This window comes from Suricata suricatta, chromosome 17 (assembly GCF_006229205.1).
Source record: "Suricata suricatta isolate VVHF042 chromosome 17, meerkat_22Aug2017_6uvM2_HiC, whole genome shotgun sequence".
Taxonomy (NCBI): domain Eukaryota; kingdom Metazoa; phylum Chordata; class Mammalia; order Carnivora; family Herpestidae; genus Suricata; species Suricata suricatta.
In genome coordinates, this window is record NC_043716.1 from 5,172,043 (window position 1) to 5,199,494 (window position 27,452).

Genomic DNA, 27,452 nt, shown 5'->3' on the forward strand with positions numbered 1-27,452 from the left:
TCGCGCCAAGGGGCTTTTCTTCCTGCGCACCGGGCCGGAGCCCCCGGGGCCCCGCAGCCTCCGCGGCGCCGTGCTGTGCGGGGACGTGCCCACCGCCCCCTTGGAGCACCTGGCCGCCCTGTTCTCCCAGGTGAGGGTGGGCAGGTGGCTGGGCGCGGGGAGCCGGTGGAGAGGGGGAGGGGTGGGGAGGCGGGGCCGGGGGCGGGGAGGGGGCGGGGCCCGAGGGGATGGGACCCAAGCCCAGAGCCCACCTGCGACCTGGGGCCGGCTGGGGCCCCCTGGGGAGGAGTCTGGACAGAATGAGAAGCTGAATGGGCTCAGATTTCCTTCAGTCCTGGTCTGGGCCAAGCCCAAGTCAAGGGGAGGCTGGAGTCTAAGAGGGCCTGGTGGGTCCTGACCATTTTTTTAGGAGCTGACCATTTCTTGATCCCTGTGTAAATTGGCACAGGGCCAAGACAAACAGTGGCGAACAAAGGGGTCATCTCTATGGGGTCAGGGAGGTAACAGAGGTGAAAGGCTATACACAGTGCTTACCTGGGGGGGGGGGCGGGCGGGAGTTAAAGAGGTGGTTCGGTGTGATTTCATCTCATTCACAAATCACACAACCGTGTGGCGGGCGTCAGCCCTGTGCCAAGGTAAGAAGTTGGGGCATCTCGTTGGGAATGCCCAACAGGCATTTGGAAGGGTCTGTCCTGAGCTCAGGGAAGAATATCTCTGTGAGGCCACAGGTGAAGCTTGGAGAGTGCAGGAGATTTCAGAGAGGGTGCCCAAGGCCAGATTCTTGGGACCCTTAGACCTGTCTGGATTGGGAGTAATTTTCCCTGTAAATTGAGAGTGTGTGTGTGTGTGTGTGTGTGTGTGGAGAGGAGGGAGGCTTGATGCACTGTATCCTGCAGGATGTGAAACAAGTATTCATGGAGTACTGGTTATATGGTGTATTGTGTGCTGGAGGCCAAAGGAAATACCAGAGAAATAGAAGACATGATCCTACCCATGAAATTAATCCTAAATTCAAGTACAGTAAAACCTTGGACTGCAAGTAACTTGTTCTGCAAGTGTTCTGCAAGATGAGCAAACATTTCTAATAAATTTTAACTTGATAAACAAGCAAAGTCTTACAGTAGGAGTAGTACGCGATGCTTAATGTCACGTGATCACAACTGAGCCAATGGTGGTTCTCTCTCCCCCTGGTTTGCTTGCTCCCTGTGAGATTGTGGGTGATTGTCAATGCAATGTCACATCTCTGTGAAATCGTCCAAACGGGGCCAAAGCAAGTGTCATTGGATAGGTTCCTTGTTAAATCTGCACCAAAAGAAAAAGAATCCACTGAGCCAATGGCCAGCAGTGATCCCATTAGGGATAGTGAAAGTCGTTCTACACACTAACCGTCCCTCCCTCTCTCGTCTCCCTCACACCAGCCATGAAGGTTTTCAAGGGTAAGTGCGGGTGGATTTGTTTATTTCTCTTTCTATTTTGTATTTTCTTTATTATTTTGTATTATATGACAGGATTTTAATTTTTATACGGATATTTTTGGATTTTGGAACGATTCATCTGAGTTTCCACTATTTCTTAGGGGGAAACCCGCTTTGATATACTAGTGCTTTGGATTAAAAGCATGTTTCTGGAATGAATTATGCTCACAAGCCAAGGCTTTACTGTACTGAAAATTCGTATGACTGGAATAATGGTGGCAGAATTTGCCTAAAGTTAACTCCAGTGCCAGCCAAGTCCTGGAGGCTCCCTGCTGGGCCAGATTTTAGCCTTTGAGTTGCTTTACCAGGAAGCTCTGGGAAGGGGTTATGGCAGGGAAGGAGCACGGTGGCAGAGTCACCCTCTGGAAGCCCAGAGAACCGAGGTTTCTCAGTAGATAGGGACGCACTTCAATCTTTTAACAACTGGAATGGCTCTACTGCTGTGCATAGTCTGACGCCGTCACTACAGAGATCCAGGCTCCAGGCTCGGGTCAAGGCCCCTCGTGAATGATGATGACAGAAGGAAGTGCCGTTGTGTTCAGAGGAGAGAGGTTTGCCTGCGGTCTGAGAGCCATGCTTCGCCTCAGGCGTCCGACTGGCTCCAGAACCAGAAGAAGGATTAGGGAAATAGACGTCAAGGTAAATTTCAAGTATTGGGAGCAGACTGAGCGAAGGTTCAGAGGCGGCGCTACCCTCAGCGTGTGTGGAGGGCCGTGGGTCCATCTCAGAACTGCATCGGGGCCAAGTATATGTATCCAGGGAGCAAACATAGTTGTTAAAGAATTCAAGCCCTCCAGTGTTCCAGAATTTTCATGGGCGCATTGAAAGAGATTGGAACCAAACTGAATGTTTCTTGATAGGGGACCGGGAGAATGAATCAAGATCCATCTATAATTAAAAGGAAGAATTGGTGGGGCACCGGGGGCTCAGTTGGTTAAGTGTAGGATGTTGGCTCGGGTTATGATCTCACAGTTTGTGAGTTTGAGCCTCATGTTGGCCTCTGTGCTAGCAGTGCAGAGCCTACTTGGGATTCTTGCTTTCTCCTCTGTCTCTGCCCTTCCCTGGCTCATGCTTTCTCTCTCCCCCTAAAAATAAATAAAGAAAAATAAATAAAAGGAATAATTGCTATGGAACAGTCCTTAAGATAATTTGTATCTATTGTGGCAAAAAAAAAAAAAAAAAAAGAAAGCCATACACAAGATAAAATTCACTCTCCCAATAATTCCCAAGTATCCTGACCAATATTGCCAACCATCACACTGTCGTGCGGCAAACCCCAGGAACCACCACAATCCTGCGTGACTGAAAGTCTGTACGCACTAAACAAACCCCAACGCCACCTTTCCTCAGGTCCTGGCATCCCCCACCCCCGCCGAGTTCTACTTTCTGTGCCTATGGCCTTGACCACTCTGGTACCTCACATAAATGGAGTCGAACAGCGTGTAACTTTTTGTAACTGGCTCACTTCATTTAGCACAGTGTCCTCACAGTTCATCTGTGGTTGTGGCACGGGTCAGCACTGTCTTCCTTTTTAAGGCTGAGTACTACTCCATTTTGTGTACCCCTTCGCCCGTGGATGGATGTGTAAGTTCTTTGAACTCTTGGCTTGTGTGACTAGTGCTGCAATTTAAGATAATTTTTGGAGGTGCAGAAGTATAGTATAGTATGCTACCATTTCTGCTAAAAAAAAAAAAAGAGGAAGGGAGAGAGAGAGGGAAGAAGAAAGGAAAGAAGGGGGAAGGAAGGATGGAAGGGAGGGAAGGAGGGAGGGAGAGAGGGAGGGAGGAAGGAGATAAAAATGGAGGGTAGTAAGGAAGGAAAGAGGAAAGGATGGAAGGAAGGAGGGAGGGAAAGAAGGAAGGAGGGAAGGAGAGAGGGAGGAAGGAAAGAAGGGAGGGAAAGAGGGAAGGAGGGAGTATGCTACTATTTCTGCTAAAAAGAAAAAAGAGGGAGAGAGTGAGGGAAGAAGGAAGGAAAGGAGGGAAGAAAGAAGGAAGGGAGGGAGGGAGGGAAGAAGGGAGGAAGGAAGGGAGGGAAGGAGTGAGGGAAAGAGAGGAGGAAGGAGACAGGGAGGGAGGAGAGAAAGATGGAGGGTAGTAGGGAAGGAAGGAGGGAAGAAAGGGAAGGATGAAGGGAGAGAGGGAGGAAGAAAGGAAAGAAAGAGGGAAGGAAGGAAGTAGGGAAAGAAAGAGGGTAGTAAAGAAGGAAGGAGGGAGGAAGGAAAGAGGGAAGGAAGGCAGGAAGGGAGGGAAAGAGGGATGGGGGAAGGAAGGAGAGAGAAAAGAAAGGAAGGGAGGGAAAGAAGGAAGGAGAGAGGGAGAGAGGGAGGAAGGATGGACGGATTCAGTAACAGTAATCTACAGGCCTGAGAAACTAGGTGACTGAATTTTGGGGTAGATAGAATGCTTACTTTGCACTAAAAAGCTTAGCTTTTGTACTTTAAAGTTTTGGGGGCGCCTGGGCAGCTCAGTGGGTTAAGCAGCCGACTTTGGCTCAGATCATGATCTCACAGTTCATGGGTCAGGATCCGTGCTGACAGCTCAGAGCCTGGATCCTGCTTCCAATTCTGTGTCTCCCCCTCTCTCTCTCTGCCCCTCCCCCAACCATGCTCTGTCTCTCAAAAAAAATAAACATTAAAAAATATTTTTTTTTAATTTTGCACCAGGCAAATGTGCTATATATTTTAAATATCTAAATGAAATATTTACTTTTAGATGGCCTTCAGGCCTTAGCATTTCTCGAAGCCGCTAACAGCCATCCTTCGGCCACTCAACCTCTGTTCTCTCATCTACTTCTTTTATGCACCCTGCAGCTGATCCAGAGCCCTCACAGCCCCCAGCTCACCCCTTCCCCTCTGCCCCTCCTTCCCTCCCAGCACCCCTGTCCCCTCTCCTCTCCCCCTGCAGACCAGCTTGGCCCCTGGCTGCATGCTCCTCTCATCCTCCCTCGCCCCACTCAGCCCTACCCAAGCCACAGGAGCCCACGTGGCTGAGAGCTGCCTTCCTATGTTGGGGGTGGGGGTGATATCAATGAGAGGAGGAAACTTTACATTTCAACATTATTTTGTTACGCTAGTACAGGTTTACAAACATGCACCCAAGGTGTGCCTGGGTGGCACAGTCTATTGGATGTCCCACTCTTGATTTTGGCTGAGGTCATGATCCCATCGAGCCCGATGTCAGATTCCGCACTGAGCATGAAGCCTGCTTGGGTTTCTCTCTCTCTCTTGCTCTGGCTCACTCGCTGCCCCCTCTCCCCTGCTCACGTGCACATGCATTCTCTCTCTAAAATTACATACATGACTGAGGATGGATGGATAGATAGATAAATAGATAGATTTTTTAAAAAGTAATTTTAAAAAATTCATCCAAGCAACGTTACTTGGAATTGACAGAACTCAGGAACTAGTTTCCTGCTAGTTACTTCCTCCTCCTGACAAGTCATTCGCTGCTGCCAGATTATTTTCCCCTGGCTCTGAGACTTGGGTGTCATCTTGAAGTTTTATGTTTGGAGGAGGGAGTTTGGGATGTGGACTCTGAGGGGCCTGGGTTCGAATCCTGGTTCTATGCAACGCATCTGTGTCGTGTGACCTGGGTCAAATGAGCGTGCGGGACTGTCGTGGAATTTAGAAACAGCTCCCTAGGACACCCGGAACAGTGCACTATACTGTAGGTTTGCCCTACAGGACAAGAATGCTTGTCCCTCGACATCCCACTGAAAAGCATCCTCCCCCTCTGCCCCCTCCACGTCACCTTGCCCTAACCCATCCCTGCTGTCCCCGGAGGACCCAACTGTATGGCCGTCCCCAAAGCCCTTCCATCCTGAGCCTGCAGCTGGGCGGCACAGGTGTCCTCCCTCCTCCTGCCACTTCCAGATTCATGTAGAAAAACCTCCACTTGGATCCTACGCCATCAGACAAAGCCACTCTCTCCCATCTCACTGCTGTGTCACACACTGGTGGCCCTGCCCCGGCTCCCTGTGACTCTTTCCAACACCACTCCTACCTTGACACCAGGCCACCTCATCAGATCCAGGAAGGAGCCTTCCAATGACTCAGCCTCCTCCAGCGATCTTGTCCGCCTCCCTGCTGTGGCTGTTCCCAGACCTGGCATTACCAAATCACCCCCTCGGGGTCTGGTTTCAGGGACCTCGTTCCCTGACCACCACTCCTGTCTTTCAGCTCGCTCCGCACAGCATCCCCTACCACCAGCCTGTGACCCTACTAGGACCCCCCAGTCCATCCATCCTGTAACCTTCCCACGGTCCCTCTCCAGATTCACCTGCCTTCCCCTCCATTATCATCATTCCCTTGGGTGAGCTCCAGACTCACTGGTCTCTGCCTCGTTTCGTCCTATTCCTTTCGCGAAACCATAATCCTAATGGAATCCCACAAAACCCACTGGCTCCACTTTAAATCGTGACCCTGAACCTATAACTGGCCTTTTGTGCCTCCCAGCTGACACCCCTGACTTCCAATTATTTTCTTGCTTTTCTAGATCACAATCACACGCTTTCTTTTTTTTCCTCCCCCTCAAATGCCCATGATTTTCTATCAGCCTCACTCCTGTGGTGCTTTTGCTCCTTACTTGGTTTTAAAATATGGGACATTAGAATAAAACTCCCACCAATGCTTCTATCCATCCCATCTGCCAACATCTAAACTCATCCTACACTGCCATTCCTCCTGCTGCCGCAGAAGGACTGTGTGCCATCACCTGGTGGTGACCGTGTGACTAAAATTGCCACCTTTGCCCTGAACCCCATCTGTTCTCATCTCCTTGAGGGGGTCACACCAATAACTCTCCCCTCTCTCCTACATTCTGGGTTTTTCCTTCTCCACCAGGTAATTCCCATCAAACAAAATCCTCATTCCTCCTGCCAGCTCCCATCCTGTTTTCTGGGGTCCCCTCGACGGCAGGATGCCTAGGGTTTGCATCTGTTCTTGCTGGGCCCTGTCTTCTTCCTGTTTTGTCTTATGGTCACCCCCACGTTGCATGAAGGGAAAGTAAAGAACTCGTTGGTGTTGCCAGACTCCAGACACTTCGTCAGCCCTCTTCTGGTTTGACCTGTGAGCAGCCTTTGACACAGTGCGTGATGACCCGCTCCTCCTGGGAGCCCTCTCTTCATTTGGCTTCCAGGACGCCAGTCTTCTGACCTCACAATGGCCACTCCTTTCCATCAATGTCACCTTCCAGCTTCCTAACATTGGCCTCACTTCTTGGACACCCCGTCTTCTCTATCTGTCCTCAGCTTCTTGGGAGCACTCATTCACCCCCAGTTTCACAAACCACCTGTATCTGACATCCACCACATTTGCTCTCCTCAGCCTTTGCTTCTCCGAAACCCCAACTGCCACAGCCAACTACCTACTTAATATGCCCCTTTAGAAGTCCAACAGATGTATCGGATTCTGGCGTGTCCGAAGACACATTCGCCCTCCTCCCTCAAGAATGTGCTCCACCCTGTTTCTCCCCACATCAGTTAATGACAGCTCCATTCTTCTTGTTCCTCAATCTCCAAACCTTGGAGTCATCCTGACTCCTCTTTTTGTTCTCACCCCCCTACAAGTAATCCATTAAGAAATCATTTTGGCTGAGCCTTCGACATTTATGTAGAACCAAACCCTCCCTTACTATCTCCTCCATTCCCCCAGATGCCAAGCTATTGTCTTCTGACATTCCATCCCCTTTTTCACTTTTGTCCCCTACAGTCTATTTTTTTTAATATTTTTTAAACTTTATTTTTGAGTGAGAGAGACGGTGTGAGCAGGGGAGGGGCAGAGAGAGAGAGAGGGAGACACAGAATCTGAAGCAGGCTCCAGGCTCTGAGCTAGCTGTCAGCACAGAGCACAATGCGGGACTCGAACCCACAAACCGTGAGGTCATGACCTGAGCCAAAGCCGGACACTCAACCAACTGAGCCACCCAGGTGCCCCTACAGTCTATTTTTTTTTAAGTTTATTTTGAAAGAAGTGGGGGAGAGGCAGAGAGAGAATCCCAAGCAAGCTTTGTGCTGTCAGCACAGAGCCGGAGGTGGGGCTCCATCTCATGAACTGTGAGATCATGACCTGAGCCCAAATCAAGAGTTGGATGCTTAACTGACTGAGCTACCCAGGTGCCCCCATACAGTCCATTCTTAACACAGCAGCTGGAATGATTCTACTAAAAAAAAAAAAAAAGATGTCAGACCATTTCACTCCCTTGGCTCAGAACCCTTAAATGATTTCCATTCCTCCGGGAGTCAAAATCAAAGTCCCATAGGCAGGGCTGCGTGTGGTCTGACCCCTCTTACTGACCTCTGCTCTTCTTACTGAGTTCTAGTTTCACAGGCCTCCTGAAGTGCTCCCTGATCACACCAGGGGTGCTCCTGCCTCAGGGCCTTTGCCCTGGGTACTCCTTTCCCCAAGCATCTGCTCAACACTCTCTCTATTCTCCCCAGTCTTTGTTTAAATGTGACCTTCTCAGTGAAGCCTGTGCCAATCAGTCCATTGATCATCGGGATCTCTCCAGCCCACACTCTTGATCCTCCTCTCCTGCTTTATTATTATTTTTTTCTTGCAAAACGTTTTGTTTATGGACTGTCTCTCCCCCAAACTTCATGAGATCAGGAATCCTGGTCTGTTTTGCTCACTGATGTACCCTCCCAGCACCTAGAACACTACTAGCACATAGTAGATGGCTAATAAATATTCATTGAATAAATGAATGAGTAGCTTTCTGTTTCATAGAAAGCTCATATTCATGATTTTTCTCTCAGAGCCCTCAAACATCCAACACCAGCTCACTTACCACTTTTTCTTCAGACAGCATACATTCAATTATTCCAAGAATCTCTACTGAGTGCTTCCTTTATGTAGAGGACTGTGGGTATAAAATGACCAGACGAGATACGGTCCCTGCCTCTGAGATCCTAAGAATATTACTATTCATCCTTTCTTTCCTGTTAGGCCTTCTGCCCTTCGTCCAAAAGTTCTTTCTTTTCGTTTTAAATGAATGTTTGTTTTTTTTTTTTTTGAGAGAGAGTATATATGAGCAGGGGAGGGGCAGAGAGAAGATGAGGACAGAGGATCTAAAGCAGGTCCTGTGCTGATAGCAGAGAGCCTGATGTGGGGCTCGAAGTCATGAACCATGAGATCATGACCTGAGCTGAAGTTGGATGCTCAACTGACTGAGCCACCCAGGGGCCCCCCAAAAGCATCCTTTCTTAACATGAATGAGTGGAACTTGACTTGTAACATCTTATCTGTTGGCACTGTCTGTCCATCTGCCATTGCAAATTCTCAGGTCAGTGATTGTTTCCAGACAGACGAGGCAAGGGTCATCCTCTTAGATTTCACCGGCCAGGTCTAGGTGTCCTATTTTGTAGCCACATGGACTTTCTGGTCATATATAGAGCCCAACCAGCCATAGGAGTTTCTATGTTCATTATTTCCTTGGTACTTCCTTATCACATTTCCTGATCATCTGGCTTTTTTTTTTTTCCCTCTCTAGCGTTTCTTTCCTTTAGTGTGAGATGTTCCTAGTGTATTCCATTCAACTGCAACATTTAAAGTTGCTAGTGATCAAAACCTCCAGGTAACGTAGCTCAGAAAATTCTAGAGTGGCTTGATTCAGGGGCTCAGATAACATTAGAAGATGTGGTCTTTTCTCCATCTATAAACTGTCTCTTCCCCATATTGACCCTATTCTAAGGCTCCATATGGTGGCAAGATGGCCACAATCATTCTAGACTCCTAGAAAAGAGAAAGCTCTCTTCGTCAAAAAGTTCAGATGTGAGACTTTGGCCTGATATTCATTGGCTCATATTTGTTTATCTCCCACCTCTGGACCTAGAAATAAGTACCAAAAAAAGAAGAATCCTACCTAGGGTGGCCAAAACCAACTCATGTTCACCCTACAGATAGATTCCAGGTCAACTTGGTTTCCTTTTTTAAGATTCCCTGGTCATACCCCTGTAGATAGATGAGCTTCCTTACCTGTATTTGTCCTATATTTTGACATTTTCAGTCAACTCCTAATCACCCTGCTCATGAGGGAGAGGTTCTTGCCCAAGAGTTCTGGGGATGGCCAAGCATACAACACTGGGCAAATGATATTGACAGCAGCTTACCAGTCACCTAGACTCACAGCCCAGAGGAGGAGGATGCTGTGTCCATTGGGGGTTGTGCTTGGGACCACAGTGAACAACCACAGGGCTCTGGGAGGCCAGATCCAGAGCTGGATCCAGATGATGGGGTGCTCACAAGCCTCAGTGCGAGGAAGGGACTGGCTTGTTTGAGGAAGTCACCTGGCCGGCAGGGGGTTGAAGACTGATACTCAGAATGAAGCGGCAAAGGCGCCCATCCCCTTGATGAAGATGGCTGATTGGCTAAAGGACCGCACCTACAGGTGGGCTATGCCAGACCCTCCCAGTTTTACTAGATGTCAAGACAATACATAATGTTGGGTCTTAGTCCTAGGCCCTACTGCACAGGGGCCTGCGAAAGGTTGTGTGCAGCTTTCTGGGCCATTCTAAGATAGTCTTTCATGAAGGTGTCGGAAGAATTCCCTCCTTCCCTTCCCGTGCACGTCTGTTCCAGGTGGTTCTCCCTGTCCTGGCCAATGAGAAGAATCACCGAGGCTGGCCCCACGCGGTGTGTCAGGATGTCCAGCGGCACGCCCATGGCCTGCAGGGTGACCTCCTGGTCATCCTGGAGCAAGTGAAGGGGAAGACTTTGCTGCCTCTTCCAGCAGGCGCAGAGAAAGTGGGGTTTGTGGATTCTGAAAGTGACACCATGTAAGTACCGCCCGCCTGGCCATATGGGCCACTGAGATAGGGGAGATGCTGGTTTGTCTGAATGTTTTCTTTACAACTTTTCTGTTCCCGGCTCTGCCCATCTCCCAGTTCTGCATACAAGCCCCACTGTCTGCTCTGTTTGGCAACATCCCCAGACTGTGTGTTTTCTGCTGATTACCACCCCTGCCTCACTCCCTGTGGCCCGAGCCTCTGAAGGCCATCACAGCAGCATGGCCCTTTTCTCCCCCACTGAGAACTATTTCAGGGCCAGGAGCAGCCACACTGATTACAGTATTTGGCTTATCAGGACAGCATCTCATCTTTGGCAAAGACCCAGGTCCAGGCCGGGCGACAGCCACGTGCCTCTTCCCGGCATTTACGCGGCACATAACACCACAGAACCAAACTCAGTGGCTCTTGTTACAGTTTCACACCCTCTTTCCCCGGCAGCTGGAGACTTTTGTCAGGTCTTGGGGATTTTTCTAAGCAGAAACAAATCTGGCTTTGATGAGACTTGAAGGCCACGCCTCCTGGCACCTTGTGTGGGCAGAAAACCCCCAGCCCTTCTCCTTGGAGGGGTGACAGCTTTCTTTCCATTGCATGGGGGTTCTCTTTTTCCTTTTCCTTTTAAGTCAGCCAGAGCTTCTAAATGATACATATTTTTATCTTCTATCCAGCATTTCTATGTGTTTCTGGCAACAGACCACCTTCCTATGTGAGTACCATCTCCCATATTGCCAGCAGTTTGCAAATGTATTACTGTCAAGAGTTGTACATTCAAGGGTCTGTGATTTGATCTGGAGACTAAGTAACGCACGGGGTGCCAATGTACTTTATAATGAGCTTTTGCTATTGGGAAGTAATTTGCTACATATATAATTCGAAGCAATTTCCCAGTTAACTAGAAAACGTAATGTGGCTTAATAAAAAATATTCAATTTCCGAAATAAATAAATTCAAATTATGCTCTCCCTGTTCCTTTTTATATTTTAACATAATAACATTCAGTGTGTGTGTGTGTGTGTGTGTGTGTGTAATCATTGCTGGGTTTGTCTCGCTTTGTTCAAATTTGATAATTTCCCAAAAGGCTAGATCACATTTAAGGGAGGTGAGTATCTTCTCCTTTCAATACCTTCTCTAATCACTTGTGACATATCATTGCTCAGCAAATACGAATTTAATTAAAATAAGCGAAGGTGGGTTTCTGGCATGAACACGCAGGTGATAGATTCTCTTTCTATGTCACTTGTGTCCGGGGTTCTTGGCATGCACAGCTGTCTATGAAAGCTTTGTTGAAAGCCCACCCCAATGCGCTCTGGATATTTAAATCTCTTCCGAAACATCTCCAGCTTTCCTCACTTACCTATTTCTGAAAAGATGTAGGAGGGGAGAACAGGGACTCAAAATGAAACCGCCCATGGCCTTCAGATGGTTGATGCCCTTCCTTGTGGAGGACAGAACCTCCTCTTGGTCAGAAGTCAGAGCCAAGACCAACTGCAGAAACTGGCAGAAAGATAGATACGGTTCAGGGTTCAGTGTAGAGACCAACTTTCTCCCAGGATGGGCTGATCTACCAAGGATTGCACCGCTTGGTCAAGTAGGGAGCTTGCCGACATTGGGGATAGTCAAGCGAGGGATGGACGTTCACCCAGCTAGCTCCCGTCCAGCATATTCCTGCAGTGATTGGAAGGCTCGCTGGGATTCAGAGTTCTTCCCGTCTTCAGGACATAGGGCAACTCCCAACCTTGAATAATTGTGTGTGCATGCATGCATAAGCATTTTGTCTGTATTTTTTATTGACTGTAGATCAGAGTCTATCATCCAACAGAAGTTAAGAATGCCTGGACTAAGTGGAATTTCCCACCTATTTTTTTTTTAATTTTAGTGTTTATTTATTATTGAGAAACAGAGACAGATCATGAGCAAGGGGAGAAGCAGAGAGAGAGGGAGACACAGAATCCGAAGCAGGTTTGAGGCTCCAAGCTGTCAGCACGGAGCCTGACTTGGAGCTCAAACCCACAAACCCTGAGATCATGACCTGAGCCAAAGTCGGAGGCTCAATCAAATGAGCCACCCAGGCTCTGCCCCCACCTATTTTTAAGAGACTTGGAAATCTGTTTTGGGGACACCTGGGGTTATTTCCAGTGTCCTGGGAGAGTCACTATGTCTTTCGCAGCTTGGATTGCACACAGAAGTCAGTCATCTACGCCATGGAGTCTGCCGTGATCCAGTGGAGCCGCCAGGTGCAGGCGGTGCTTAAGAGAGAGTCCTCACAGCCCCTCCTACAAGGGGAGAACTCCACCCCGAAGGTAGAGTTGGAGTTCTGGAAGAGCAGGTAGGCACATGGTCAAACCCTGGGCTTCCAGATGTCTTACCAGGCAATAATGGCCTGAGAACCGGTCTAGTCCCACCCCCAGGTGCTTTTCATCACCAGGTGGATCAACACAGGTGTCCGAAGGGCTGGAAGATACACACTTTTCCCTGAGTTCAGAGAGTTGCCTTTTTTTCTTGAGTTGTGGTCCGTCTACCTGCTGACATTTCTTCAAAGGCGCTTTCAACCAGATGTAAAATTAATGAACTGTCTTCCACAGTTTTCCTTTTCCTCTACCCCCTCCACCTCGGACAGTCGAAGCTGTACGCACACACATTTTGTAAAGATCTGGAGAAAGAGAGGGGTTTTGGCAGTTGGCTGCCTGCAAAACGGCCTTTCCTAGGACCCAGTCAGTCATCAGGAAGGCTGGACGTCCCATCCTCCACCGTGTCCCAGCCCCATGGCATTCTAGAAAGATCTGTCTGTTGCTCCTGCTCCTTCCCTCTCAGGCTCCCCTGTTTCCTTGCTTCTGTTTATCGCCGAGCTGATTAATCCTTCACTGAAAAAGAGACAGATGTTTGCAGCAGACTTCCCTGTCCTTGCACTCTGTCAGGGGACCAGGCATGCCGGTAGGGCTCCAGCCCTCCGTGTGCCACCACGCTGAGAGGCCCCACCCTCTTGTGTCATCTCTGACTGGTCCCCTGACCTGCACAGGGGCCCTTCTCCGGCGGCTGTGTTCTGACAACGCCACCTGCACCCCGCCTTCCAAACCTTACCGGCGGGAGCTAATGACCTCCAGCTGCCAGGCTCCTGAGCCACCAGATGGTCACAGCAGTGTTCGCTGCTGTTACCTCCCGGAGCTGCTCTTTAAACCTGTGTCCCCGACCCGGGCTTTTGCCCTCACTGTTCCAGGAACAGATGCCCTGCTCTGCAGGGCTGGAGTCCGCCTCTGTGCCAGCACCGGGGGGCAGGGCCCCTCCCTGTCCGAGGGTGGGGTGTCACCGTGTGACTTGTGCTTCCCAACGTCAACCCGGACTCACCCTTCTCCACGGCGTTGCAGGGCCGAAGATCTGGAACACATTCATAACCAGCTGAGAACCATCAAGGTGAGGGGCCTGGCGAGGCTCCTGGACAAACTCCAGAGCAGCTACTTCCCAGCTCTCCAAGCGCTGTGCAGAGACGTCGGAGCAGGTGCGGATGGGCAGCACGAATCCCCTCTCCTAGGGAACTGTCTTCCCTGTCTGTGGTTTTCCAGTCTTTAAAACCCTCCAACCTGGCACGGGTCTAGCTTGGTGACAAGAATGCCCAGTGCAGACCCAGGAAACAGCCACCTTATGTCCCGTTTGTGTCGCCAACGCTTTGTGACCTCGGCAAAGTCACCTAACCTCTCTGAGCTTTCCTGTGTGCCGCGGTTACAGGCGCCCACTCTTCCAGCGTATGCTTCCCTGCGCCAATGGGGGTGACCTGGGGGAAGCACTTTGTTGACCATGTTGCACTTATGTGCATGCTGCGATCTCTCACCTCCGGATCCCAAGTCCCTCTGCCCTTAGCTACTTGGAAAAAGTCACTGTTCCAATTCTAGCTCCGTTCTGCCTTTTTTCTGTTCTTGCTGTTGGACGGGACCGGCCATTGGAGCCCCAGACCAGATGAGCCCCTGTCAAAATTGCAAAGTGAGCCAAGTCTTTAATTAGAAGCAGGTGCGGTTTTTTTGAGGGCTCTTTCTCCCCACATTTGTACATGTTCCCCCTTTCCTCCCTCCTATCAGACCTCCACAGCTAGATCATCAGCCTCATAGGTCAGAGTGTGCTTTAGAAGGTATTCACAATTTCATGTGATTTAAGCTTAATCCAAGCAGTGATTTTTCAAACCTTTTATTTTCCTCTATCAGAACTCTTTCTTCAAGTACAATCTTCCATGTAAATCCACAATGTAAAACTAGCCAGGCTACGTTTACTCTGTTAAAGAGAGAAGCATCCTGTGTCCAGAACCCATTGGTCTACCCTTCTCATGGCTTGGAAACCACTGGGATCAAGGAATAAAGGTCTCAGTGGTGGGGTCCCCGACATGTACTAAGTAGCAGAGGAGAGCGGCCGCAAGAGGCTAGTCTTTGAGGTCCTTTTGGGCCCTAAAACATGATCACGGACATGGCTCTGCCAACACATACAGCTGGCTTGGAATGAGATCCCTCGTAAGGACCCAGTGATCACCTCACTGAGTGGTTTTGTGTCCCAGAGGGATCAGCTGTCGCTCCCAGTTTATAGTATAGTTCAAATGGGACAGGTGTCGTCAAAAATGGAGATGCCCCGCCATCGGTGTGCTTGTGGGAGACGGAGGGACAGGCGTGATTAAGTATGTGTTAAGGGGCAGCTGGTTCCGGCAAGCGGTGCCGGTTTTCCATCCGGGGTAGTGATTCGAAGTTTTCATTTTACATTCCATTCAGGTTAAAATCTGAGTCAATCTCTTGAAAAGCGCTAAATAAGTAATATTACAGGTTGTGCGCAGGCATGACAGCTTTCATAAAGGAGACCTGCAAATGACTGACGTTTGAGGCCCTGAAATAAAACGACGCGGTAAAAGTATATTTACGAGTCCGTTATTTAGAGCCCCAAATATATTTTACACATTAATAAATTAATAGGCTATAATCATTCTGCCTGATTAACAGTTATAAAAGATCTGGTTTCCTGGGCAGGCTTCCAAAAGCTCTTTGCTGTAGAGTCAGAAGAAAGGAGAGAAAACAATTCCGTCGTCATCATAATGGATAAACACGACAGTAAAATTAGAAATCCGTGAAATGCATATGACTCAATTCTGATGATGCAAGAAAAGGAACTCAGATTATAGGAGTTAGGCAAAGCCTTGGTCAGAAATTTTGATGGGGTCTTCTGAGAAGACAAAGATTTTAGAGGCATGCTCTGTTGGTAGAGCACATGACTCTAGATCTGGGGGTCATGAGCTCGAGCCTCGCATTGGTTGTAGAGATTACTTAAAAAAAATTTTTTTTTAAGATTGTGGAGGCTGGCAATTGATCTTCCCATTTCTGATTTAATTTCAGAGTATGTCTTTCTTTTTTTTTTAATTTTTTATAATGTTTTTGTTTATTTTTGAGAGAGAGACAGAGTCTGAGTGGGGGAAGGGCAGAGAGGGAGGGAGACACAGAATCTGAAGCAGGCTCCAGGTTCCAAGCTGTCAGCCCAGAGCTCTACATGGGGCTCGAACTCACGAGCTGTGAGATCACGACCTGAGCCCAAGTCGGACGCTCAAGCGACTGAGCCACCCGGGTGCCCCAAAGAGCATCTGTCTTTCTTGAACCTAAAGAGAGACCCACTCTGAATGTTACTTGTCTTGGGTATGAAGCAGGGTAGTTTCTGGGCTCACTGATGGACTGAAGAGAGGGGGAGGAAAAGGAATATTCCTGGATCAGTGGGCACAAACTGGAAAACGATGCAAAGTAAAGAGGGGAGTTAAAAGGGTGGAGGAAACAGTGCAGGAACAAGGCTGTCAGCAGTGGAAGGAAGCCTTGGGCAATAGGAAACAGGTCCCTGCAGGAGCATTCTCATCACTGGCCAGTAGGGGCAGGGTTGGCATAGGGCAGCCTGGTTGCCAGTCCGGCTCTTTGTGGGTGTGTAGGTCAGTGCCCAGAGGTGGGCTGGAGCCAACTGGCACTGGCTGGCAGGTTTTGGAGAACCTGATGTCTGCAACTCTTTTCAAAACTCCCCCTCACAACGCTCAGAGAAGTCGAGTCGGTAGCTTGAAATCAGACATGGTGGGAAGGTCCACAGTATCTACACCATGAAAATAGGCAAGAGCTACCCGTGATAAAGGCTTTGGTTCTGGAAGAGCCTGTTGTTGACGACTGGCCAGCACACCAACGAGTGACCCTGTGCAATCAACTGCTTATATTTAGCCCAACTTTGTTCATTTCCCTTCTTCATCTTCCTTGTGAGCTGAGTTGTGACACCCTGGACTGGGCGAGCCAACCCTCAAATACTGTGCTCTTAAAAATCAGGGGAATGCCTATTTATATGATTAAAAGGAGGGTTTTTAAATTTTCTTTTCTTTTTGGAGGGAAGGTATCATAAAGAGTTTCTCCAACCTGATGTCCCTGCCTCCTTTCTCCCCACGTGTCTGAAAGCTAGGGCACATGCCATTAGCATGGCTGCCAGGGCTGCATCTCCCCTAACCCCACGTGGCAGTTTTGATGTTCTCACCAACCCCTCCCATCAACTTACTGTGATATTGACCTTCAGCACATTCAGTTCACATACGACTTCCCATTGGGGATATAAAGTGCAAATGTACATGCATCACAAACTCCTGGCGGGGTGAGCCTCACAGCCATCAAGCCAGAGTTCAGCCCCACAAATGTGGAGTGGTCTTGCTTTTGCTCAACTATATTCATGGGAAGAAGACTGTAGGCACGGTATGGAGGTCTTAATTTCTTTCCTCGTAAAGGGAGGGCGACAAAGCTCCCACCCAGGGTCTGCTAAGAGATGGTATACATCTAGTGAGCATATCGATGCCGGCACCCTGAACCTTCCCTGGACAGTGTATATTCTGAGTTTCTTTCAGGGCGAACACAGAACTTGTAAGATAACCTAAGCCCCTGTGATCCCTTGATCACCTGATTACCTGCCCAGGAGAAAAGCAGCCTCTACGAATGCCCCCTTCGAAGGGCAGTTTGCTCAATGGGCTTTGGCACTTCCTTTGTGCTGATACGCAGAATTAGTCCCCTACCCCCTGGGCTTCCTACCTGCCCTCCCCCAGTCACCACCAGGTGACTAAGGAAAGGCACCTCTCTTTCCTTGGCTGTGTTCAGAGGAAGTGGTGGGGAGATTTTCCTGGCTTTGAAACCCAGCAGAACCCTGCCACCCTAGTCTATGCTAGTTCTCTCGTCCCCGTGCCTTCCCCTCGGTACGGGCGCAGTCAGATATTTATTAGCAAAATGTTAACCAGAGACATTCTTTTCATGGGACGGACATAGCAGCAAAGTACCTTCTCCACACAAGGGCTCCACACTGAAGCCAGCAACGCCAGACAGGTGTCCAGATATGGGACTCTTGTAAGAGAGACTCCTCAGACCATTATTTCAGCTGCCCAGAATATTCCAGGTCCAGTGTTTCCTCATAAGAGCTGGGAAGCTTGGGGCGCCTGGGCTGCTCAATTGGTTAAGCATCTGACTCTTGATTTCGGCTCAGGTCATAATCTCATGGTTCGTGAGATCGAGCCCTGCGTCAGGCTCTGCACTGACAGCACGGAGCCTGCTTGGGATTCTTTGTCTCTCCCTCTCTCTCTGCCTCTCCGCTGCTTGTGCTCTATCTCTCTCTCAAAATAAATTTAAAAATAATAATAAAAACTCAAAAGGAAAAAAGAGCTAGAAGGTTTTCAGGGACCAGCTTCCTCTGTCTTCTCCTTATTTAAGAAGAAATGGCAGCCGCCACTCCCCAGAACCTTCCATCCCAGGCATCTGAGCTCTATGCGGTGGGCGTGAGCCCCAAGCAGAGAAGGTGACCATCTCCCATTCCTTCCAGCTCTGACAGAGGCACAGGACATCTGGACACACCTGATGCCACTCTCCCACCACCTGGAGATCCTCGAGAGCCTGGAATTTCCGGAGGTGAAGCCTCGGCTGCTGCCTCTGCTCCACGTGGTGTGTCTGATCTGGGCCATGTGCCCATCCTACCGCTCCCCAGGGCGGCTCACGGTGCTGCTCCGGGAAATCTGCAACCTCCTCATCCAGCAGGTTAGCCATCCAGGGGCCCCTCCCCTCTGCCCCCACCAGGGGCTGGCTGCCACCCAGTCACGGGCAAGAGGAAAGGGCACGCTTCCTGCAGGGCAGAGAAATCCTTCTTGTCCAAAGGAGTCTCACACTTAAATTATTTTAGCATCACCACCAATAACTCCCAAAAACGTTCTCAACAGCACTGGAATACATGGGAAGACCGGTCTTCCTTTCTGCTCTGCCCAAGTTTCCTGGGGTCAGGCAAAGGGTAGGCATGGTGAGTCTTGACCTCCTTAGTGATCAGTGATCAGTGCCATGGTCAACAGGGAAGCCCAAGAGTTAAGAATGCTGCTTCGAGAGCCAGGCGTCCTTGTGCCTAGTTCTGCACCACCATGAGTTAGCTGTATGTGCCTGGGCAGGTTACTTACCTGCTCTGTGCCTCACTTTCCCCACTGTGCAATGGGAAAGAGCAGAGGACCTATCTCAAAGGGTGGCTGGCTGGCTGCATCCAATGTGCTCATGCGCTGCACATGCTATGAACTCAGGGGCTGTGAGCTAAGAGAAACAGCTTCTTGGACCACACACCACACATTCTTCCTCCTCAGGGACTCTTGGGACACCAACCAGCACAGCATAAACCTCAAGTGTCTGTCTGTCTATAAACAGAACCAGGGGCCTTAATGAAGCTTTTGTGATCTGCCCCCCAGATTGGCTTCTTTTACCTCTAAGAAGCTGTGACCCTGAGAAAACAATGAACATCTATAAAGAGTAACTGGTAACAGCTAACATCTATGGAGTACACGGCAGCCTGCCAGGTGCTCTGACATCCAAGACCTCAGCCATTTTCAGATAAATCCCATGAGATGGGCAGGGAGAGCCTTCTTCATTTATCATCATTATTAAAGATGTGTGCTAAGTCTCAAGGAGGTTAACTGAGTCACCAGTGGTCACCCAATCCAGGATCGCAAGTCAGATGTTTGATTCCAAGGCCAATGCCCTTCGATCACGACATTTTCATAAGCCAGGACTCTTCCGGTTGAAAACATAAGAAAGCCCAATCCACATGAGCATCAACAAGCAACCAGTATAACTCACTGGTTCGCATACTTCAAAGGCCCAAGATAAGGCTGGTTCCAGCCCTGGCCAATGAGAAGGGCCCAGATAATGTCACCAGGACACAGATATTTTTGACACGCCCTGTGGTGGTGAAAGCAGGAGTCTTAGAGCTGCAGCTTCATAGCTTTCTAGGGTCAAAGCCCTTGGATACAGGGGAATACTTATGGCTCAAAGAATTCTTGCTTTTGAATGACTGTACTATAGAAAGCCAACTAGTCACAAGGGAATCCCCCAAAAGAGAGCCCCTTCCCCAGCCCAAGCTGGTCCAACAGAAGTTCACCATGGCTCCTTTGCACACCTGCCTGTCCTCGAGCTGATCTTGGATGTTGTGGCTTGAACCCAGGCCCTAGGCCACCCGTGGAATGGAGGATGGGGTCTGAGGTTTCCTCTAATATGCTTCTGGAAAGCACTGCATGGGCAGTTACTCAGATCAGAGGAGGGAGAGGGACAAAAACTGTAGGGTGTCCTGCCCCCATGCAGGCTTCGTGACAACCATCTGTTTGCGTTCCAGGCCTCCAATTATCTCAGCCCAGAAGGCTTCCTGAGGAGTGAGGTGGAAGAAAGTCAGAGGAAACTGCGAGTGGCTGTGAACACCTTGAACTTCTTCAAGCAGATGTTCCAGGAAAGAAGAGAGCATCTCCACACTTACTTCAAAGAGAACCAGGAAGTCAAGGAGTGGGATTTCCAGTCGTCTTTGGTCTTCGTGCGACTGGATGGCTTCCTGGGGAGGCTGCTCATGGTGCAGGTGAGGGTCCCCATTCATGTCAGGCTCCCAGCTCCATACAGGGGTGAGCCATCCAGAGATCCAAAATCAGAATAGGAAGATGACCAGAGCAACACGGCGGCCAATCTTCCATTGGTTGGAAGAACCCATAATAAGATTCAATAACAGGACATTTTCATGGAATGGTGGTTCTGTTTGAAGTTTAGGAAATTCTGATCATAGATTCATTGAGTTGGTTTTCAAATTACCCATAATCTTCAAACTTTGTTTCAAATAAACTCTGGCTGGAAATTCCATGGGCAAAATGCAACTAAACTGATCTAGATGCAGTTGGCCATGCTCACAAATCCACTCCTTTGAACTTCTCCATGCTCCCACCTTCCAGGAGGCTCCCAGAACCATGAGACTAGCGAATCCCTGTACAAAAGATATAGGACTTTTGGCTCAAAGTTGTGGCTCCACCCCCATTTCCCCCTCCTCTCTCCCTTCCCCCCATTGTCCCTCCCCCCTCCCAGTGATTTAAAAATGAATGTGAATATTAGTTTAAGGGCCAGGGTGAGAAAACAGGAGGCTCTTTCTTTTGATTGTTTTTATCCTCAGAATTTAATGTGGTTAGCAGGTGTTTTCACACTTGATAGCTCAATATTTCCTGACTGAACTGTGCAATGGATGTCATCAAATGAAATACATGCTTATTGGAGGAATTCAAGGTCAAGATCAAGATTAGGACCTTAGCCAAGGGGACCAAGAGAGAGTCAGAATCATGTTTCCGGCTATGATCCACACAGATTTGGGATGTGGCGTGCAGGGGAGGGGAATAGTTTGGGAAGAGGTTGTGACGGGTGGCAGCCTACGGTTGGTAGGATAATGAGGATAAGAGAGTGCGAGATTGAATGTGCCTTCCAATTCAAAAAGCATTGTCCCAGCACCGTGGCCGTGCACCAGGCACTAAGCTGCAAACTGGGGATAGGACGGTTACCGGAACATGGCTTTGTCTACAAGGAGCCCGTGGACCAGTAGCCATAGCGCAGGAGAAGGTAGACAGGCTGCTGGAGACTAGGTCATTGAGGCATATTAAATGCCACAAGAGAAGTGAAATTGGGGTGTTCCTGGGAGCAGGAAAGAGGGCTCCCTAGCCCAGAGGGGGCTCTGAGAAAGCAGCTGCAAGAGGAAATACATTTCAAAACTGGAGTAGGAACTCTCTAGGGGAAGACAAAGGGCAGGGCATGGAGACAGAGAAAACCAGAAGCTAAATCTTGAGAAAGGCGCGCCCTAAATGCTTCACCCTATCGTGGTGACTGCAGATAATCCACATTTAGCTTTATCCTCAATGCCTCCTTCTCCACAGCCCCTGGAGTCCCCCTCCTCTCTAACCCCTTCCCTGCTTGAGCCCAGGTGACAGTACCGCCTGGTGCTCAGTGACTGCCTGGTGCTCAGTGACTGCGGCCCTGGGGCCTCAGGCCCAGTGCACGCATGCTAATGATGTGACTTTGCATATAGACAGCTATTCTAACATTAGGGCGCCTAATGGGCAGGGCGTATTCACTAAATACAAGCAGTGATGGCCACCGAGCTCCCCAGAGTCATTACCCTCACAGGAGTGCTCACATGCTGCTCTTTCTCTCCGAATCAAGGGCACGGATGCATAAAAAGCAGTTGCCCCAATTTAATTAGGGGATGGCTTGAATGTCACCATTCTCTGCCGTTCTGCTGAGCCCTCTCTTAAGTTTCCTGTCCTTTGACTGGGAGTACTTCTCAGCCCTTAGGTCCGACCCCACCGTTTCATTTCTCTGCCACCTTCCCTCTTCGTTCCCTTTCTACCTGTCCCTTTCCTCTTCTTTATTGTCCTTTCTCTCTTCCTTTCTTTTTCTTTCTTTCTTACCGTCTGTCTGTCTGTCTTTTTCTTCTTTCTTTCTCCCTTCCTTCCTTTCTTTCTCTCTCTCTCTCTCTCTCCCTCCCTTCCTTCCTTTTCTGTTTGCCTTACCTCACTGTTCACCCTGCATGTCTGTGAACTTCCTAGTCCAGTAGCTGGCCATCGCCCCCAGGCTAACATTCCCTCCCCTCCTCCACGTTTCATCTCCCAAACATTGGCTCTGACTCATCCCCGTGCCCCCTCCAGCTTTCCCATCGCCTCCCTCCTCAGCGCAGAGGACAAGGGGCTATTGATCTTCTGGGAGCATATTTCATGTGGCCCTTTAGTTAACATTCTGTGTACCTCTGTGATCAATGCCTGTTTGAAATGGGATTAATCTGCTTCTCTCCAGCAAGAATTAGCATGAACCTCGCCTTATTCATCTTGCCGTCCTAATAACGCGGCCACCGAGATGTGGGTGGCTGCAATTAATAAATGCACGCGGCCAAGTTAATAAAATGATATCAACACTTTCACCCTTCTGTATGCTCATGTCCGGCATGTTACATTGTAAAAGGGCTGGTTTTTAATCTCCATGGTTCCCTTGGATTTTCCCCCCTCTGATTTGTATTGCTCTCCCTCCCTCCTTTTGCACAAGAAAGTTTTATTGTGCAGATGGACTCTTCCCTCTGGGCTCCTGCTGGAGCAAAAACGGGGGCAGGGCGCAGAGGGGGCCGCAGGCAGGAGGCCACGTGATGCTGAGCCTGGCTCGCTTGCGCAGAGTGATGGGCTCCTAGGGTACCACCGCCTTCCTCCTCCCCACCCCCACCGCAGCTCATCGCTGATGGAGCCACCCCTCCGGGAAGGAAAGGAAGGCTAGGAAGATAAAGAACAAACCTGTTTCAAGAGCCGGTCCCCTGCTCCGGGCTGCAGCCTACATTCAGCAAGAGCTTAGGTACCGATGTCCTCACTAAGTGTGATGTAGAAATTCACCAGCGGGTCACACAGCCTGCCCCGCGTCACGCGGCTCAGGGAGGTTTATAGCCAGGGGCGTGTTGTCTTTCCACCAAAGTTGCGAATCTCCAGGGGGAGATGGCAAGGTCCCTATCCCTCTATCCTGCCCGCCCTGCCCCCAGGGTTTTGTGCTTTCCTTCTGCCCTCACACACCCGATTTTTTTACACCCGATTTCTGCCACCTGGTTCCTAAGTTCTTTATTTTCAGAATAAATCACTGGGCTAAAATTATAACCCCCCTTCACGAGGGGGCCTTATTTATTTGACTTTATGACTCACTAAGGGACTCCCAGAAGTACATAAAATCTTTGCAACTCGGACAGTCAAAGGGAAGAAGAGGAGTGCAGCTGCCTCCCGATTCTCGTCCTCACCCCCCCTTCCTGCTCGCTGCACCAGTGCACACGCGTGTGCCCACACGCTCGCACACACCCACACCATGTGCATGCACACACACACCATGTGCATGCCCACAACACATGCTCACCCACACCAGGTGCATGCACACACATACCAGGTGCATGCACACCACACGTTTACCCACACCCACACCATGTGCACACACACCACACATGCTCACCCACACCATGTGCATGCACACACACACCACGTGCATGCACACCACACATGTTCACCCACACCCACACCATGTGCATGCACACACACACCACGTGCATGCACACGCTCACACACACACACACACACTATGTGAATGCACACCTCACACCCACACTCACACCCCGTGCACACACACGACAGGTGCCCCACAGCACACACACACCCCCACATGGAGCTGTTTTTGTGCTATAGTGTGTACCTGCCATAGATCACTCCCTCCAGCCCCCCCCCCAGCCCCCCACCTCCCGCTCCTGTTTCTGCCTGCAGCCTCTTGCCTACAAACAATGCCCTGAGCAGCTTGGAGAGAACCCTCATTCCTTTCATTATAAAATTGCTGTAAAGCCGAGATTCACTTGGAGACAAAATGTTTTCCTGCTGAGGCTTGATGCGAGGTGATTAGCAGGGAGAGAGGTAATCAGCTGACCTAATAGGCACCGCCTTGCCTTCCCTCCTTCCCCCATCTGCGGCCGGTCTGCGGCCTCCCTTCCAGCCCGGCCTGGGCATGTGGCCGCCCAGGAGACCATTAGCCGCAGAAGGTCGGCCACCTTTCGAAAGGTAAAAGAAACACAATCCTTTTCCCAGACGACCTTTTGAGATTTTCATCTCTGAATGCCTGCTTTGTGCTCTTCCTTAATGAATTCTGAAGACATTTCTTTTAAGATGAGTGGCGTGACCTCTCGGTGGAGAATGGACCTGTGTGGGGGGGATGGCCATCATCCCGCCTTGGACACCACGGCACAAACAGAACCCTCCCCCGGCACCCCTTAAAGGTTGCTCCGTTGTTCCTAAGAATAGGACCCAGTACACAAGTCGACCGTCTGGGACCCCGCGCTCTTTTTGGGACCCGGCTGGGAGGGAGCAGCGGTCCTTCAGCATTTCTTATCCACCAACCCGATCTAATGCTGTCAGCATGATGGTAATTAATGACAGTGGCCTCTGTGGATGGAAGTTACTCCAATGCACTTCCGGGTACCTCGGTAACTGCACAGCGAATCAGGCACAGCGAACCCTCTTGCAGGTTAGGACCATGAGGCTTATAGGATCTGCTCTAAGCCGTACAACTAGGAAATGGCAGATGAGCGTTATGTGGACCCAGGGACTTTGGGTGCTGGGTCTTAAGCTCTGTCCATGACGCCTGAGGCATTCCTGAGGTTGACATTTTCAGCCAGTATAGAGCACAGTGAATTTCACGTGTATACCAGTGGGACGAATAAAAATGGGTATTTTGGAAACATTATTTAAGCCTCATTTTGGTTTAAATCGCCTTTTATCTTTTCATGAGGACTTCTAAATAACGAAAAGGACTTAACATTCAAATATTTTAAGAATGAAAGATGTGGAAACCATCGTTATGATGAATCAGGTTTCCACGGTTGGGAGATGATTTTCCACCCGATTCAGGGATCCTCTCTGCAATGCCTCTGGTCTCAAACCTCTACTAAAATCCATGCTGTGGCGGAGAGCTCACTACCTCTCTTAGCATTCCATTCTATAGGCAGGATTTCTAGGCATTAGATGGTTGTTTCATGACGTGGTACCATATGAAATTATCAAAATGGCTAAGTTCAAGTCATTTTATAGGTTCAACCCCCAAGTTGAGTCCAAATCTGCTTTTTTGGACTATTCACTCATTTGCCTCATTTCTGCACTTACAGGACCAGGCTAGGCTCTGCCTCGTGCTTGAGCAGGGCCCTTCAAACATTTAAAGGCACAGTGCTGTCTTGCTATGTCATGCTCTAATCTTTTTTTAAAGTTTATTTATTTATTTTGAGAGAGAGAGAAAGAAAGAGCAAGTGGGAGAGGAGCAGAGAGAGAAGGAAAGAGAGAATCCCAAGCAGGCTCTGTGCTGTCAGCAAAGAGCCCACTGCAGGACTTGAACCTACAAACTGTGAGATCATGACTGGAGCTGAAATCAAGAGTCAGACCCCCTAAGCCACCCAGATGCCCCTGGTCTCCTCTTTTTTTTTTTCCCCCCCTTATTTTCTCCAATTGCTCCTGGGTTTCTGGTTCCTAAATTCTCTGCCTGTCGTAACCCGATGGCCGGGGCCGCTCGTCCCTGGCGATCGGTGGTACCTGTTTCGTCCACCCCGGACCGGCAGGGCGGAGAATCATCGCAGGTCCTTCTCCTGAGGGAGGGAGAGAAAAAGAGGGGCCGGAGAGGGAGACGCAGAGAGTAAAGACAGAACTCACGGTTCTCCGATCAGGTGAAAGAGAGCGTTTATTCAACGAACTGTTCTTTATATAGTCTTCAGGGGGGGAAAACAAGGCAAGCTGACCTAGGCAGGCTACAGAGTCGAATGCATATCAAAGAAGCACCCCGACTTTGCCTCAGCAATCTTGGGGGATGGAGAACTAACACTGAATACGGTTTTGATCTTTTGTGCGCCTTGGCCACTCACGTCTAGCTCAGCAAGACAGTTGCCAAAGTTATTTTGACCAGGAAATGGCAATCTCCAGCCTCCAGATGCAAATCTTGTTTACTGGCTCACTCAACGGAGTGATAATCCTTGCCTGAGGCAGACTGAAAACTTGGCGGCCAGACATCTGCCGACCTGTCACCTTCTCCTGGAGGCACTGTAACTAAATGCAGATGTAAAGATCCCATATTTTTTCATCCCACAAAAACATCTTCAACATCTGGGAAGGTACAGCTGAAGGTACAGTGATAGCTCTGGGGCCCAAGACCGTGCTTCAAGTATTCTTGAGAGCAAAACCTTACGACAAAATGACTATCTGGTTTCCGATGTAATCAAATATACCCAGATCCATCTGTCTTTCAACAGGGGTCCAAGCATCTTCCCCAAACTTGAAATGGACTTCCACAGGATTATGAAAGATGGGTCCCCAGGTGACATTCCATACACAAGCACGTCCTCTCCCCCTTCACTACTTTGATTGTTGAATGACATGAGTTATGATCTAAGTCGGCTTCATTTAAACCAAATTCTTTTCTGTTTTCCTGCTGGTATATAGAGTCAAAACGTGTTTTTAAGTAAAGGCTGCCTCATTTCCCACCAGCAGAGCAAGAACCCCCACCCCCCCTCTTGTTCTGGGTGAGGTCTTCCTTTCCTCTGCTGGTTCTTTCCTCTTCTCTCCTCCCTGACTTGAGCCGCTCGCCGGCAGCCATGCCTGAGCATCGTGGGGACATAACGGGGGGTTATATGGGCTGCCTCAGGCTGCCAGGTGCCCTTCTGGCAACGTGGGGCCAACCAGCCCCATCCTACCACTTTCTGGTGACTCTGTCACTGATGCTGGATGTGGCGTTCCAGCAAGAGAAGGGAGTCGGGCAGCCTCTCACCAGCCTGATGGGTCAACCCACCTCAGTGGCCACCAGCTGTGGGACTCAGGACCCACTGGGTTGTCTGCATTGTGACACACTGTTCCCTCTACCTGCCCTCCAAACCCCCTTAGATTGGAGGACCCCCTCCCAACGTTTGCCAGAACCACCCAAAGGTCATGGTTACCCTCCTCTTTCCTGTTGGAAGTGCTATGCACCTCGATGGGAAGAAGGGCTTGGTTTGTAGGCTGTGTGATTTCACATGAGTGCGTGTGAGGGGTAAGCACAATCTGTCACGTTGGTGTGTTCGTGTGTCCGATGGAGCGGCTTCTGTGGGCTTGGGAGGGGTTCCTCCCCAAGGCTCTGGGCTGTCCACCTGTCACTTAATTCTGAGCACAGCTGGGACACTGCCATATCATCGACAACAGTGACAGCAACACACACGTACCGCGTACCTGCTGTGCGCCAGGCACTGGCCTGAATCCTAAGCCAACCTTGACTTATTTCCCTCCCTCCATTATTATCCTGTTGCAGTTAAAGTAATCTGACACAGAGATGTCCAGTAATTGCC

General features: G+C 49.6%; 1 protein-coding gene across 1 annotated transcript in view; it reads left to right on the forward strand.

The window, feature by feature from the left end:
* DNAH9 (dynein axonemal heavy chain 9) overlaps positions 1-27,452 on the forward strand; it is a 319,797-nt gene that overhangs the window by 349 nt on the left and 291,996 nt on the right. Inside the window, exons 1-6 of the mRNA XM_029928843.1 lie at positions 1-130; positions 10,054-10,250; positions 12,427-12,585; positions 13,622-13,752; positions 18,093-18,304; positions 19,911-20,144. The exon at positions 1-130 is cut by the window's left edge and continues 349 nt beyond it. Of these exons, the coding sequence (XP_029784703.1) occupies positions 1-130; positions 10,054-10,250; positions 12,427-12,585; positions 13,622-13,752; positions 18,093-18,304; positions 19,911-20,144 (1,063 nt within the window). The remainder of the gene's footprint in view (positions 131-10,053; positions 10,251-12,426; positions 12,586-13,621; positions 13,753-18,092; positions 18,305-19,910; positions 20,145-27,452) is intronic.